Genomic DNA, 14,704 nt, shown 5'->3' on the forward strand with positions numbered 1-14,704 from the left:
TCATTCTGAGCATTACCCAGAAACAAGTCTGCCTCCCTGTGGTTTTGAATTTTAATGATGTCTCCTTTTCTACCCCAGCCCTAGTTGATTCCGGGGCAGCGGGGAATTTTTTGGACGATGGCTTGGTCCAAAGACTTGGTATCCCACTCAGTCCGGTCGTGCCACCTCTCAAGGTTAATTCTTTGGATGGGGCACCCCTCGGGTCGGGGTTCATTTCCTTCAGAACCATGCCATTGTCCCTCCAAGTAGGCTTGTTCCACAAGGAACATATTACATTTTTTATTGTTCAGTCACCCAGGGACCCAGTAGTTCTGGGTCACCCCTGGTTATCGCTTCACGACCCCCATATCTCCTGGCGTACGGGGGAGCTGTTGCGTTGGACTGACCATTGTCTGTCCCACTGTATCTCCCTTCCTGTCTTCTCAACCTCCGTAGAGAGCCCCGAGGTGAGATCTCCGGTCTCCATTCCCTCGGAGTATTCTTCTTATGCTGATGTATTCGAAACGACCCAGGTTAACCTCCCTACACATCGTAGTGTGGACTGCGCCATCGACCTCCTCCCGGGGTCCCCGCTCCCTAAGAGCAGAGTATACCCCTTAACGCTGCCTGAAACCAAGGCCATGGAGGACTACATCGACGAGGCGCTCAGTCTCGGCATAATTCGACCATCCATCTCCCCAGTCGCATCTGGCTTCTTCTTCGTGGACAAGAATGATGGCGGACTTCGTCCATGCATCGATTACCATGCCTTGAACAAGGTAACGGTCAAGTTCGCCTACCCCTTGCCTCTCATCCAGCCGGCCCTTGAGCAAGTCAGCAAGGCCAAGATTTTCACTAAACTTGACCTCAGGAGCGCATACAACCTCGTGCGCATTCGCAAGGGGGACGAGTGGAAAACTGCGTTCATCACCACCAGGGGGCACTACAAATACTTGGTGATGCCGTACGGCCTCGCTAACTCCCCTTCAGTGTTTCAGTCGTTTATGAACAAGATCTTCCGAGACGTGCTGGACCAATTCCTCATCGTCTACATAGACGATCTTTTAATTTACTCCTCCTCACTCTCTGAACACACAACCACGTCTCAAGGGTGTTACAGAGACTCAGGGAGCACCAATTGTTCGTTAAGGCAGAGAAGTGCGCCTTTCATCATTCCTCCGTCTCCTTTCTGGGCTATGTCTTGTCTGCAGGAACGATGAAGATGAAGACCGACAAGGTTGCCGCAGTCCTGTCCTGGCCCGAACCTAGGACGCTGAAGGAGCGCCAACGGTTTCTGGGTTTCGCCAACTATTATCGGCGCTTCATCCGAAACTTCGGTAAAATCGCCGCACCCCTCACGACTCTGACACGAGGTAACCCGAAGTCCCTCACTTGGAACACTCCTGCACAACAGGCCTTCCAGGCTCTTAAGGACGCGTTTACCACTTCCCCTGTTCTCCAGCAGCCCGACCACCTCTCCCGTTCGTGGTGGAGGTGGACGCCTCGGAGGTGGGGGTGGGAACGGTACTCTCACAGCCACATGGTACCCCCGCCAAGCTGTACCCTTGTGCCTTCTACTCCCATAAACTGTCCTCCCCCGAGCAAAACTATGATGTCGGGAATAGAGAGTTGCTAGCCATTAAACTTGCCCTTGAGGAGTGGCGTCATTGGTTGGAGGGTTCTAAGTTCCCTTTCGTTGTCTTCACAGACCACAAGAACCTGGAGTACATTCGTTCGGCCAAGAGGTTAAACCCCAGACAAGCCAGGTGGGCCATGTTTTTCACTCATTTGAACTTTTCCGTAACCTTTCGCCCAGGCTCCAAAAACACCAAGGCGGATGCTCTCTCTCGACTCTTCAGCTACGGCTCGAACCCTTCGGAGCCCGAGACTATCCTCTCCACCCCCCAACAAGATGTATGTACCTACCGTCATTCGCCCTCAGCTTATGCAGTGGGTCCATACTTCCCTTTGTTCCGCCATCCAGGTATCACCCGTTCCACCGAACTGCTCACCAAGAAGTTTTGGTGGCCCTCACTCAAGGATGACGTCCACGACTATGTCCTTTCCTGTCCAGACTGTGCCCAGTCCAAAACTCCCCGTCACCTCCCCGCTGGTCTCCTCCAACCGTTGCCCATACCTGATCGGCCATGGTCCCACATCGCCATGGACTTCATCACCGACTTGCCTCCTTCCGACGGTCAGACGGAGATCCTGGTGGTGATAGACAGGTTCTCTAAGATGTGCCGCTTGATTCCCCTACCGGGACTACCCAACGCGACCCAACTAGCCGACCTCGTAATCAACCATGTCTTCTGGAACTTTGGCATCCCCGAGGAGATTACGTCCGATAGAGGGACACAATTCACGTCTCGATTCTGGTGAGCCTTCAGCGACAGACTGAGCATCCAGCTCAACTTCTCCTCGGGATACCACCCCCAAACCAATGGTCAGACTGAGCGCCTCAACCAGGAAATAGGTAAATACCTAAGAGCCTACTGTGCCCAGAACCAGGGTAACTGGCACACCTACCTTCCTTGGGCCGAATATGCCCAAAATAGCCTGGTCAGCTCTTCCACCCGCCTCACCCCATTCCAATGCGTCCTGGGTTATCAGCCACCCCTTTTTCCTTGGGAGGCTCATCCCAGTGATGTTCCGGCGGTGGATGCCTGGGCCAAGGGGTGCACCCAGGTCTGGAGAGCCACCCATGACCGTCTGCGACGCACCACTCAGACCCAGAAATCCAAGGCTGACCGCCGACGCCGACCCACTCCTCTATTCCATCCGGGCCAGCGAGTGTGGTTGTCGACCCGAGACATCCGTCTTCATCTCCCGTCCAAGAAGCTGAGCCCTAAGTACGTCGGCCCTTTTAAGATTGTCCAAAGAATTAATCCTGTCACATACAAATTACTTTTGCCACCCCGCTACAAAATCTGTCCTGTGTTTCATGTTTCCCTTCTTAAGCCCGTATTTTACAGCCCCATGTTCCCGCCCACTGCATCCCAGACACCCCCTCCACCACTCGATGTCGGGGGTCAGCCCGCATATACTGTCCGGGCCTTGTTAGACTCCAGACGTCGGGGTGGCGAGTTGCAGTACCCGGTAGACTGGGAGGGCTACGGACCTGAGGAACAGTCGTGGGTACGGTCGAGGGATGTCTTGGACCAAGCTCTCAAGCTTGATTACCATCGCCAGCATCCCGATCGTCCCGCACCACTTCCCAGAGGTCGCGCTCCTCGTAACCGAGCGTGGCCGTCCGGAGCCGTCCGTAGCAGAGGGGGAAGTACTGTAACGAACGCTAATCCCCAAGTTCACCCCGCCCCCTCTAGCTCTCACACTCGCTCCCAATCACCTGAATATTAGTTTCACCTGCACTGTTATATTCCTCTATTTATAGCCTGCCCTTTCTCCCCACAGTTGTTGGTTATTGTTTAGTTTACCCCTTCGCTTTGCCAGCTCTAGTGTTTCGCTAGCTTTCCCCCGTTTCTTCTACTCCAGTGTTTGTTTGTTTGTTATATTCTGATCTCCCGGCTTCGACCTTACGCTCCCCTTGACTACGCTTCTCTGGATTTGCCCCTTTGTACTTTTGCCATTCTGCCAATAAAGCAGGTTTACCCGACATTGTGACTATCTCTTCTTGTGCGTGTTACAGTGGGGAAACCCAAAAATTGGGTGATTTGTTTTTCTTATAAAAAAGTTGTAATAAAATACATGGGTGTCTAAATATGGATTTAAAGGCCTAATTTGGTACGTAATTCAAATACGTTTTTTATTTCAGATAAGTCGATTTCACTGGGATTCTGTTTTAATGATTTGTCAGTCATTATTTATGTCATTATATTAACTTAATTGTGAAAATACATAAATACGTGGACAATTTGGTTTAGTAGATGATTAAAAAACAATTAAGAATGATATCACATGTATTTTATAAAAATCATCTGACCAGTGGGACCAGTTACCTTCTTGCCATATGTTGGGAGTCATTTTATAAAACCGGCTTAATTTACACCAATCAGCCACAACATTAAAACCACATGCCTAATTTTGTGTAGGTCCCCCTCCAAAAGAGCACCAACCCGTATCTCAGAATAGCATTTTGAGATGCTATTCTTCTCACCACAATTGTACAGGTGGGTTATCGGAGTTACCGTAGACTTTGACAATTTGAACCAGTCTGGCCATTCTCTGTTGACCTCTCTTGAACAAGGAATGTCTGTCCACAGAACTGCCGCTCATTGTATGTTTTTTTGTTTTTAGAACCATTCAGATTAAATTCTAGAGACTGTTGTGCATGAAAATCCCAGGAGATCAACAGTTACACAAATACTCAAACCAGCCCACCTTAAATCTCTTATTATCTGTATGATTATTTTAGCATCTCTTTTGTGTGTATGCTCACATCTATGTCTGTCTCTTTCTCTTTTATAGTGTAGTGTGTATGTACACCTTGTGACAAGCGTTACAAAAGAGCATGATGAGGATGGCCGAGGGCAATCATGCTCAGACAAGCTGTGGTACATTGCATAAGCCCCAAATGCAAATGAGCAGTTCCAAGGAGGTAGAAGAGAGAAGTCACCTACTACTAACAAAATTAAATCTAATTAGAAAATTCATTATAACTGTAACAATGCTGCCACATCTATTCAAATGTATATCTACAATTCATCATAGCTGTATTCAATGCCAAAAAGTACTTTTGAAGTGATTTAATTTCCCCAGCTATTGAAAACCCCGTTGTCATCAATTAGCCAAAAGTCTATCTGACTAAAATGAACTTCTGCACCAACACATTAAAACTCCCTACTGTTGTTTTGCTTGCATAAGACAACTGGAGGAAAATATGCACTGCTTTTATGCTATTGCAAAAATGATAAAGGTAAAAAGCCTTAAAAAAGTTGACTGTTTACCCCCAACTGTGTGTCCCTATTACCTTAAGTAAGCTGGCAAAACTTAAACAAATTGATCTGTTCCCGAACAAAGGGATAATAGAGAAGACATTTACAACAAACATACACAAAGCCTTACAAACACAGTTACATAATTTTGACAGCTGTTCCCATAAAGGGCTTCATTAACTTGGGGGTTGACATGCTTTGTATGTGTCATGACTCCGGTGAGTTTATCAATTTTTTTTTTTCTCAAAATTTTTATTTTTCTCATATATATTGCACCAAGGACCCCTTGTGGGTAGAGAGACGGAGCAGGGATCCCTGTTACATATTGTATATAATTGAGTGTTGCATTTTATATCTATAAAATGTGTATGGTAGGCTGCCATATTATTGTATGTACATACTTTATGATTTTTATATTGAACATAGATAGATAGATAGATAGATAGATAGATAGACAGACAGACAGACAGACAGACAGACAGACAGACAGACAGACATTAAGAGTAAACCTTTGCATTGAGGAAAACTGTGTACCTTTACTTACTGATTTGAGAGTAACAATCTTGTGTTTGTGGAAAGTTAAGTGTATGCAATCTTGATAATCTCAGTGGTAACTATTTATTTACATCAGGCAATAGGCTAATGGTCTGAGAGCAAAACGCAACTATTAATAAAAGAAAATGTAGGCTGTAATGTGCTCAACGGCAAAGTGCGACCAACGCAAAGCAGACACATTTACTTACGGGACCCTCTACTGCAGCGCAGCTTAAACTGATGCGTGTCGCGCTTTGAGCGGCTCGTGATGAGCATGGGCACATGAATGGTTTGTCCTTCTGCTGACTAGCTCAGTTTCATCACACTTTAATAGTGTCTAGCATTCCAATCAGTTCATAACTAAATGCAACAGGATGCACGAATATGAGCAAGGATTAAAAAGAAAGAGGGAGATTTGTCATGCAGGTGTGAGGAACTTCAACATGTCGATGGATTAAAATGCAAAAACTTATGTCTAGCTATCGCTCCCGTCTGAGTGATTATTGCAAGTGCCAATGGTGGATCAAACAATAATTCGTGAAACACCTGTGGTACCACCACAGACCCCCTGAGGGTATCGGACCCCCTGTTGAAGACCCTTGATATAGGTATTGAAGTCAGAAGTTTCCATGCACTTAGGCTAATTATTTAACCACTCTCTCACAGATTTCGTATTAGCAAACTATGGTTTTGGCAAGTTGTTTAGGACTTCTACTTTGTGCATGACAAGAGTGATTTTTCCAACAATTGTTTACAGACAGATTGTTTAATTTTTAATTGATTATATCACAATTCCAGTGGGTCAGAAGTTAACTGTGCCTTTAAACAGCTTGGAAAATTCCATAAAATGATGTCAAGCCTTTTGTCAATTACCTAGAGGTGTACCTGTGGATGTATTTTAAGGCCTACATTCAAACTCAGTGCCTCTTTGCTTGACATCATGGGAAAATCAAAAGAAATCAACCAAGACTTCCACATGTCTCTTTCATCCTTGGGAGCAATTTCCAAATGCCTGAAGGAACCTCGTTCATCTGTACAAACAATAGTATCCAAGAATAAACACTATGGGACCACACAGCCATCCTACTGCTCAGGAAGGAGACACATTCTGTCTCCTAGAGATAATTTAGTTTGGTGCAAAAAATTGCAAAACAATCCCAGAACAACATCAAAGGACCTTGTGAAGATGCTGGAGGAAGCATGTATCTATATTAGAGGTCGGCCGATATTGGTTTTTTCAGGCCGATGCCGATGCCGATCTTTTGAAATCCGGGTCGGCCGATGGCCGATTAATGCTGCCGATTTATTTTGGCCGATATCTGGCCGATATGTGCTTGTTTTTAACCTCTTATTTGAACCTTTTATTTGAAAGATAAAATGTAACACAAATAATTACTTAAGATAGACAACGTTTCTCAACAAATACATTTATTGAACACTTGACCAATCTGCATTTGTACACTTAAAATTAAAAATGTATAATGTAAAAACATATTGTATAAATAGTTAAATTATTTTTTTGGTTTATTATAATATATAACAAATATATTAAATAAACAAAGCAGGTGTTACGAACTGCTCCGAGACACGAAGGTTGAGATCCAAATGCAGCTTTAATATATTCAACTACGCTATCAATATCCAAAGTAGCCGAACGTCATGTCAACTATCGCGTTTGTCACGTTTTCTTCTTGAAGTTGGCAGTAACATATCAAAAGTTTTTAATTAAATCTAAAGAAGTTATAAAAATTTTACCCTTACTGTTTTCTCCAAGGAACTTAGCTCCTTCCTTAGGCACTGGATGAGGTCAGCTCACTCTGCTGGAAAATGACTCTCGGGGCAGCGTGCGTCGAACACGTGTTCCACAACAACACTAGGCTGCCCACAGATGCGCCTGCCTAATAATCGGCTTGATATGCGTGGATATTGGCCGATGCCAATTATGTAAAAAATGAAAAAAATCGGCCGATTAATCGGTCGACCTCTAATCTATATCCACAGTAAAACAAGTAATTTATCATCATAACCTAAAGGCTGCTCATCAAGGAATAAGCCACTGCTCCAAAACCATCATAAAAAAGCCAGACAACAGTTTACAAGTGCACATGGGGACAAAGATCTTACTATTTAGAGAAATGTCCTCTTGTCTGATGACACAAAAATGTAACTGTTTGGCCAAAATCTTTATGTTTGGAGTAAAAAGGGTGAGGCCAAAATCCAAAGAACACCATCCCAACCGTGAAGCATGGGGTGGCAGTATCATGTTTTGGGGGTGCTTTGCTGCAAGAGGAAGGAAATTATGTGGATATATTGAAGGAACATCTCAAGACATCAGACAGGTAGTTAAAGCTAGGTCGCAAATGGGTCTTAAAAATGGACAGTGACCTCAAGAATACCTCCAAAGTTGTGGCAAAATGGCTTAAGGAAAACAAAGTCAAGGTATTGGAGCGGCCATCACAATTTGCAGAGAACGTCAGAGGCTCAGGTCCCAAGCACAAGGAATTTCTTTAAATACAAAAATCCCACAAGCATAAACAAACCCTATAGGTTAAAACAAATAATTCAGAGCTGGACCAGAATGTAACAGGGAATCAGGACCAACCGGACCCAACAGGGCTGATAAACAGGACCGACATGAATGAGACCAACAAACAAGACCGACTGGAACATACAATCTGGAAACAAGACAAACTGGCACTGGACAGCAAACACGAGGAGACTAAATTAGAGAGAGAAATCGACAGGTTAACAAGACAGGGCAGATGTGACTAATAAATTAATAATGGACAAACAAGGAGGCAGGGTATGATGTAAGACAGAGAGACACGTGGCGATACAGAAATAAAACTAAGCCACATGCTCTTACAAGACAACAAAAACACCCAAATGGCATAAGTGCACATCGCCAAGACAATAAGGCAATATACGCCCATGCCAACCGATCAACAAGTAAAGAGAATGCATAGCAACGCCAAACAAAGCAATGCCACGCATTCTTACACTAAATGAAACCTGAGCATACATCTCGAGGCAAACGCCATGCAAGACAAAAACAAGACAGGACACCTGTGCGAAAGTTTGACCACACACAAACCCGAAATCTCAGACGTGGCCGAACCTCAGCGCAACGTGACAGCTCGCACTGCGACGCGCACCCGTGTTCGTGAGAAACATACATAAACTATTGACACAAGTGCATGCTGCCAAGATGACATCAGCGCAACGCATCCACGTCAATAACAGACAGACATGGAGCATGCGTGTCTGGATCCCGACACAGGCCGAAACCAAACCAGACAGGAAGACAGGATCCAGACACCATGCTCCCTACATGAAACAAGACAGACCGAAGGGCGCACAGCAGGGAATACAACCAAAAATATGTGCTCACACAAAGATGGACAGCGAAACACAAGACAGACATGGGAAGATAATGCCACGGCCCTGTCAGACCACAATCCAGACTGACAGAGTGACAGGACCGTGACAGATAGAAAATTTGTGGGCAGAACTGAAAAAAGCATGTGCGAGCAAGGAGGCCTACAAACCTGACTCAGTTACACCAGTTCTGTCTGGAGGAATGGGACAAAATTCCAGCAACTTATTGTGAGAAGCTTGTGGAAGGCTACCCAAAAGGTTTGACTCAAGTTAAACAATTTTAAGGCAATGCTACCAAATACTAACAAAGTGTATGTAAACTTCTGACCCACTGGGAATGTGATGAAAGAAATAAAAGCTAAAATAAATAATTCTCTCGACTATTATTCTGACATTTCACACTCTTAAAATAAAGTAGTGAACCTAACTGACCTAAGTAAGGGAATGTTCTCTACGATTAAATGTCAGGAATTGTGAAAACTTTTGTTTAATGTATTTGGCTAAGGTGTACGTAAACATCTGACTTCAACTATATATATATATATATATATATATATATATATATATATATATATATATATATACTGTACACTATGGGTGTAATGGTTCTCAGTAAACAAACAAACCATATGGTTCGCCACCCACGATTCGGTAAGCATATGCACCGCGGTTCATCTCAAGTTTAATGACGCATCTGGATCATACAGTTTGGCAAAGAAAATAAAGCAACAAATAGACATGCTCAGTTTTAACCTCCGCTAATGCACCTTTATGGCTCTGTAGACACACTCTGCCTGTTTCATGTGGGTCAACTTTCTACAGAGAGAAGCTGTCCTATTAATTGTAAGTATGATAAATCAGTTGATGACATCACAATTCTGCATGTGTTAGTGTAAAGTTGAAAATGGCAAGCTGAGAAAACAAGCCACAAGAAAGAAAAAGCACAAGAAATCCCTGTGTCATTCAAGTCTCTCAACATTTTCTTTTTGCAGTCAATCACAACAGCGATTATCATAAAACATTCACAAAACAGGCACTGTTTGCAGACATTGCTCGAGGAGTGCATGTATACTGGTAATACATATTGATGATTAGTGATTAATACATCACCTGGGAATATATATCATGTGGTGCGCACAGAGCTGCAGGTGAGCCCGAAACTGCAAACAGACAAACTCCCTTCAGTCTTTAAGGAACTCAGTGCTAATTCGGACAGACAAATAACAATAACTACAGCACTTGGAGTGTTCACTGCCAAAGTTATGTTGCCATACTCCATTGATGAAGATGTGGGATTTCCGCGTATGATTAAAACACTTGTGTTGTGTTAGGACATCCATTCTAGCATCCATTTTAACAGCCAGGTTTTTCCTTCTATAGTGGTATACAGCTTCCAAATGTTGAATATATGTTGAGTTGAGTATGAGGTGCACTTTGTGTTGATGCATGTAGCATAAATGCAGGTAAAGTTAAATGTTAAGTTAGTAATTAGAAGAAGAAAAAAAAACAAATATATATATTTTTTTGTTTTTTTTGTTTTTTAAGTTAAGGACACTAACAAAAATTAACCATGGTTTACTATAGTATTGTAAGGGTTACTATGATTTTACTACAAATGCAATGTTTAAACTATGGTTACTATAGTAAAACCATGGTGATTTGAAGTGAGGGCAAATCTCTTGAAGTGTTTGTAGAATATTTTTACTTTGGATTTCTTTTTTTCTGAACATAAAAAATACCGTACTGAAACATGACCCTAAAACCGTGATTCAAACAGAACCTTGAGAAATTTGAACCATTACACCCCAAATATATAAATGATAATTGAACAGAATTCTGCTCAGAGATTGGATCATTTCTGTCTATTACATAATTCACAACATAGTTTTTAGTGTTTATAGCCCTGTTGAACTATTGAGCCAAACACTTCTAAAATCCTGGGGAAAACTTAGTTCTGGTTTCTTATTAAATTGATGAAAGAGCTGGTTTGGTATTCATCAAATTATGTCTCATCTTTCCATGGCCCATTGTATCCTTCAGATACAAGATTCAACTTCATAAACAGACAATAAAACTCAACTTTTAGACCTCAACTACCTCTGCAGACACAGTGAGTACAATCTAGCTACACTGAGCTCCTCTTCCTCACTGCCATGACTGCCACTCAATCTCTCTGCATTTATTCCAAAAGTCACACAGTGTTCACTTCATCCATTTGCCAATTGACTACAAAAAAAAAATACTGAATGTCTTTCAGCTTCATCCAATGGCTTCTTATAGCTGCAAGAATTGGATAATAGATCATCATCTGCTCTAAAATGGAACCAGAGGTTTGCCACCTTGTTAAAGAGATAGTTCATATGAAATGAAAAATCTGCCATCATTTACTCACCCTTACTGTACGTTCACACCAGAAGCGGCGAGAGCGTCACAATTCGCTCTGGCTGCCCTGCCTTCGACGCTCAAGGACGCTCGTGGACGCTCTGACGTAGTTGAAATAGGCGGCAATGGTTGTTCAGAATGCTTTGTTTTGTGAACTGTATTTAAAGGGGCCGCAATTTAAACATCCAGACATGTCGACCATTTACTTTTTGCCGACCTATCACAAGTAGCGTATATCCTCATGAACTCTTTAAAATGTGAAAATAAGAAATCGATCGATGGCAGAACGTAATTAAAATTATAGTTGTTTGTTATACAAATAAAATACATTTGTAATAATAACTGTGGTCTTGGTTGTTTTATATCCCTGTAAGCAAACAGGGACATATCATATATTACTGGGAAACCCGCCACGGCAATAATTAGTTTCTCCTCCATTTTATCTTCGGAACGAATGTTTGATGGGAACCAAAGTTTACACGGTTGTGTTCTCTAGACTTTGCTAGAGCGGAGCACTTCTATATTCCAATAGGTTGCCGCCGAACCGCGTCACAGCTCATTACCATAATGTTGACTGCACTTCAACTTCCATCTGACGCCCACGCCGCCCACGACTCGCCGCTTCTCGCCGCCAAGAGACACTGGCTGTCATTGAAAATGAATGACTTCCGGTCGATTTGACGCTCTCGCCGCCTCTGGTGTGAACGTACGGTTACATTGTTCCAAATCCATATGATGTGTTCCGTGGAACACAAAGGAATATTCTGTTACAATGAATGTGAAAGGTGACGAAGTGCAACATTCTACCTAAGGGTGAGTAAATAATGACAGTTTTCATTTTAGGGTAAGTATGCCTTTAAAAAAATACATTATTTGCAAAAGTATTTGCATATTTTTTTATTTTGCACTAGAATATGAATCACCACAATCACAGAGCAGCTTGTGAAAAACAAAAATTAGCATCTTGAAAATACATTTACTTTTATTAGGATTTGAAACAAATAGTGTGGTGAGATCAGCATCCCTTTCCCTTCAAAAGCTATATGAACTCATCAGATTTCTTTCAGTTTCAAAGAGTTTTGTGGGAAATCAGGAGACACAAAGAGGTCAGAGGGCTGCCCATGGCAAATGTCATGGCATGGTTTTATGAGTAGAGAGGACCACCGCCAGAAAGAGCACACATACACATCGCTCAGATAGAACTCTCTAGTTTCAAATACCAGACACAAAAACCTTAATAAAGCTTAACCTTATGCATGAAGTGTGTGTGTGAGAGAGAGAGAGAGAGAGAGAGAGAGAGAGAGAGAGAGAGAGAGAGAGCAAAAGTAAAAATGAATAAATAGTTTCAGTACTCATGTGTGACCTCTGCTGGTGAGGTCCTGTTTAACAAACCACAAACCCCAAACCCCTAGCAGATTCATCATCATTGGTTTATCTTCATGTCCACGTTTAATGATATAAATATATATATATTATTTGTATTATTATTATTTGTATTTTATTTTATTTATGATTAAAGAAATCGGAGAAATTAACATGTAATTTAATCCATGATGATGCTGAAGACCCTATGTGGCCATTTGAATTAGAGACAATATCAGTCGCCATGTACTCATTCTCCAAAGTGACCATAATTGAATAATAATAATGACAATAATAATAATAATAATAATAATAATAATGCATGTTTAATTAATTGAACTGCATAACTAACTAAATGATAACATCGATTAACCAATCTGAACGAACACTGAAAATATAGACTGTTAAAAAATTATTACAAAGCTATAATTGTCTATAAAAATATTGTAGGCCTACCACTATTGAAAATTAAACACAACTAAGCTGGTGTGGTTGTTTATTGGACGTTGAATAGCCATAAGTTTACATAGAACATCAACTGTCAGTTTGACAAATAATGTTTCCTCATGTGCGATGCATCCTGAGTGTAGGTTGTAAATGTCACATATTTTGTACCTATAAATTCTTCTGCAGTTCTTAGATATTGGGATTGAGCAGCAATAAAATCTTTGGGAATTTTTGAGAAGTGATTTCGCAATATAAACAGTGATGAACTATTATTATTATTGGAAAAAGATTCCATCATATTTGGCACGTTTGTTTAAATAGCCTACGTTTTTCATCCTAAAGACAATGAACACCGTCATTTCCTCTTTTCTGGAGGTAAATGCTATCACGTTTAATCTTACACCAATATCTACAATTCTGACTTGCACTTAAAAAGTTAAAAACAAACTCGTGACCATTTATACTCAAACATAAGTAGAGAAGAAACCGAGAGCGAATTTACGCATTTAAACGTTTCATCATTCGATACGCACTTTCGATTTGCTTTATCGGGTACTGCAATCTACAGAAAGAGATCATCTTACCACTTGAGCGACGGACAATGTTTTCCAAAAAAGTGTTCTGTGGTGCCACCAGTCCTCTTTTTCCCCCGTGCATTCTGCGGTCGGGCAGCGTCTGTCAGGCTTGAGGACTTGGTGGAAGCTGGTCGTTAAAGTGAAACAGGCGGGTTGGGTATCTATCGGTGGGATGGAGAAGATCATGGTAACGCTGCGCCGTGCCTGACTGGTATGGGTCCTTTGTACCACGGAGCACTCGCAGTTATGCAGGATCAGTGCTCTACTGGAAGAATGCGCCTGCGCACTTGCGTGCTCTAATATTAAAAATTGACTGGCACAGGAATCTCGAGCGCGATGCCCGGTGCCATGGAGATAGTGACATGCAACAGATGGTGCCATTTCGCGCACTTTACAAATATGAAAAGTTATAAGGCTATAAGGTTATACTGAATTAAGGGAATATAAACATTTGAGTGTGAACCATGGGAACACAATCAAAGATTTTTAGAAAAATAGTCTATTAGCTCTTTAGGTCCATCCAGTGCAAGTAAAAGATGACCGGAACTTTGAAGCTCCAAAAAGGACATAAAAGCAGCATATAAGTAATTCACATGACTCCAGTGTAGTTTAATCCATGTGTTCAGAAGCAATGTGATATGTATGTGTAAGAAACATATCTAGCCTATATTTAAGTCATTTTACCATAAATCTCCACTTTCACGTCATCATTCTTCTTATGTTTTGTTTTTAGGGGTTATCTGAGATATTCTAAAAATCTTAATTTGTTGTACGTGAGATCATTTTTATTTTTGAGTTAACTATTCCTATATTGTAGGCTTCATTGACTGAAAGTGTAGATTGAATCAAACAGCTATTATATAGGTAATTATTAGTTTGACTAATGCATGACGGTGAAAGAAAGAAAGAAAGAAAGAAAGAAAGAAAGAAAGAAAGAAAGAAAGAAAGAAAGAAAGAAAGAAAGAAAGAAAGAAAGAAAGAAAGAAAGAAAGAACATATCAGTGGGGGCGCCACACTTTAAGATATGCAATTAGAGAGTCGGGACAACACCTCCTCCCCTTATGTAGCCTACTGCTGAAGTTCCCAAGATGAAGCTGTGGACAGAGCCCCTATTGTTCCCAGCCCACTCCTGCCTAATATGGAATGCGCTGG

At 41.9% G+C, this 14,704-nt stretch overlaps 1 protein-coding gene across 2 annotated transcripts in view; it reads right to left on the minus strand.

Moving 5' to 3' along the window:
- Positions 1 to 13,688, minus strand: part of LOC127624452 (potassium voltage-gated channel subfamily H member 5-like) — a 153,916-nt gene extending 140,228 nt beyond the window's left edge. For both annotated transcript variants that reach the window (XM_052099280.1, XM_052099279.1), the window contains exon 1: positions 13,562 to 13,688. In XM_052099280.1, coding sequence (XP_051955240.1) covers positions 13,562 to 13,634 — 73 coding nt within the window. In that variant the 5' untranslated portion in view covers positions 13,635 to 13,688. The remainder of the gene's footprint in view (positions 1 to 13,561) is intronic.
- Between the last annotated feature and the right edge of the window lie 1,016 nt (positions 13,689 to 14,704).

Source organism: Xyrauchen texanus, chromosome 30 (genome assembly GCF_025860055.1).
Source record: "Xyrauchen texanus isolate HMW12.3.18 chromosome 30, RBS_HiC_50CHRs, whole genome shotgun sequence".
Classification (NCBI taxonomy): Eukaryota; Metazoa; Chordata; class Actinopteri; order Cypriniformes; family Catostomidae; genus Xyrauchen; species Xyrauchen texanus.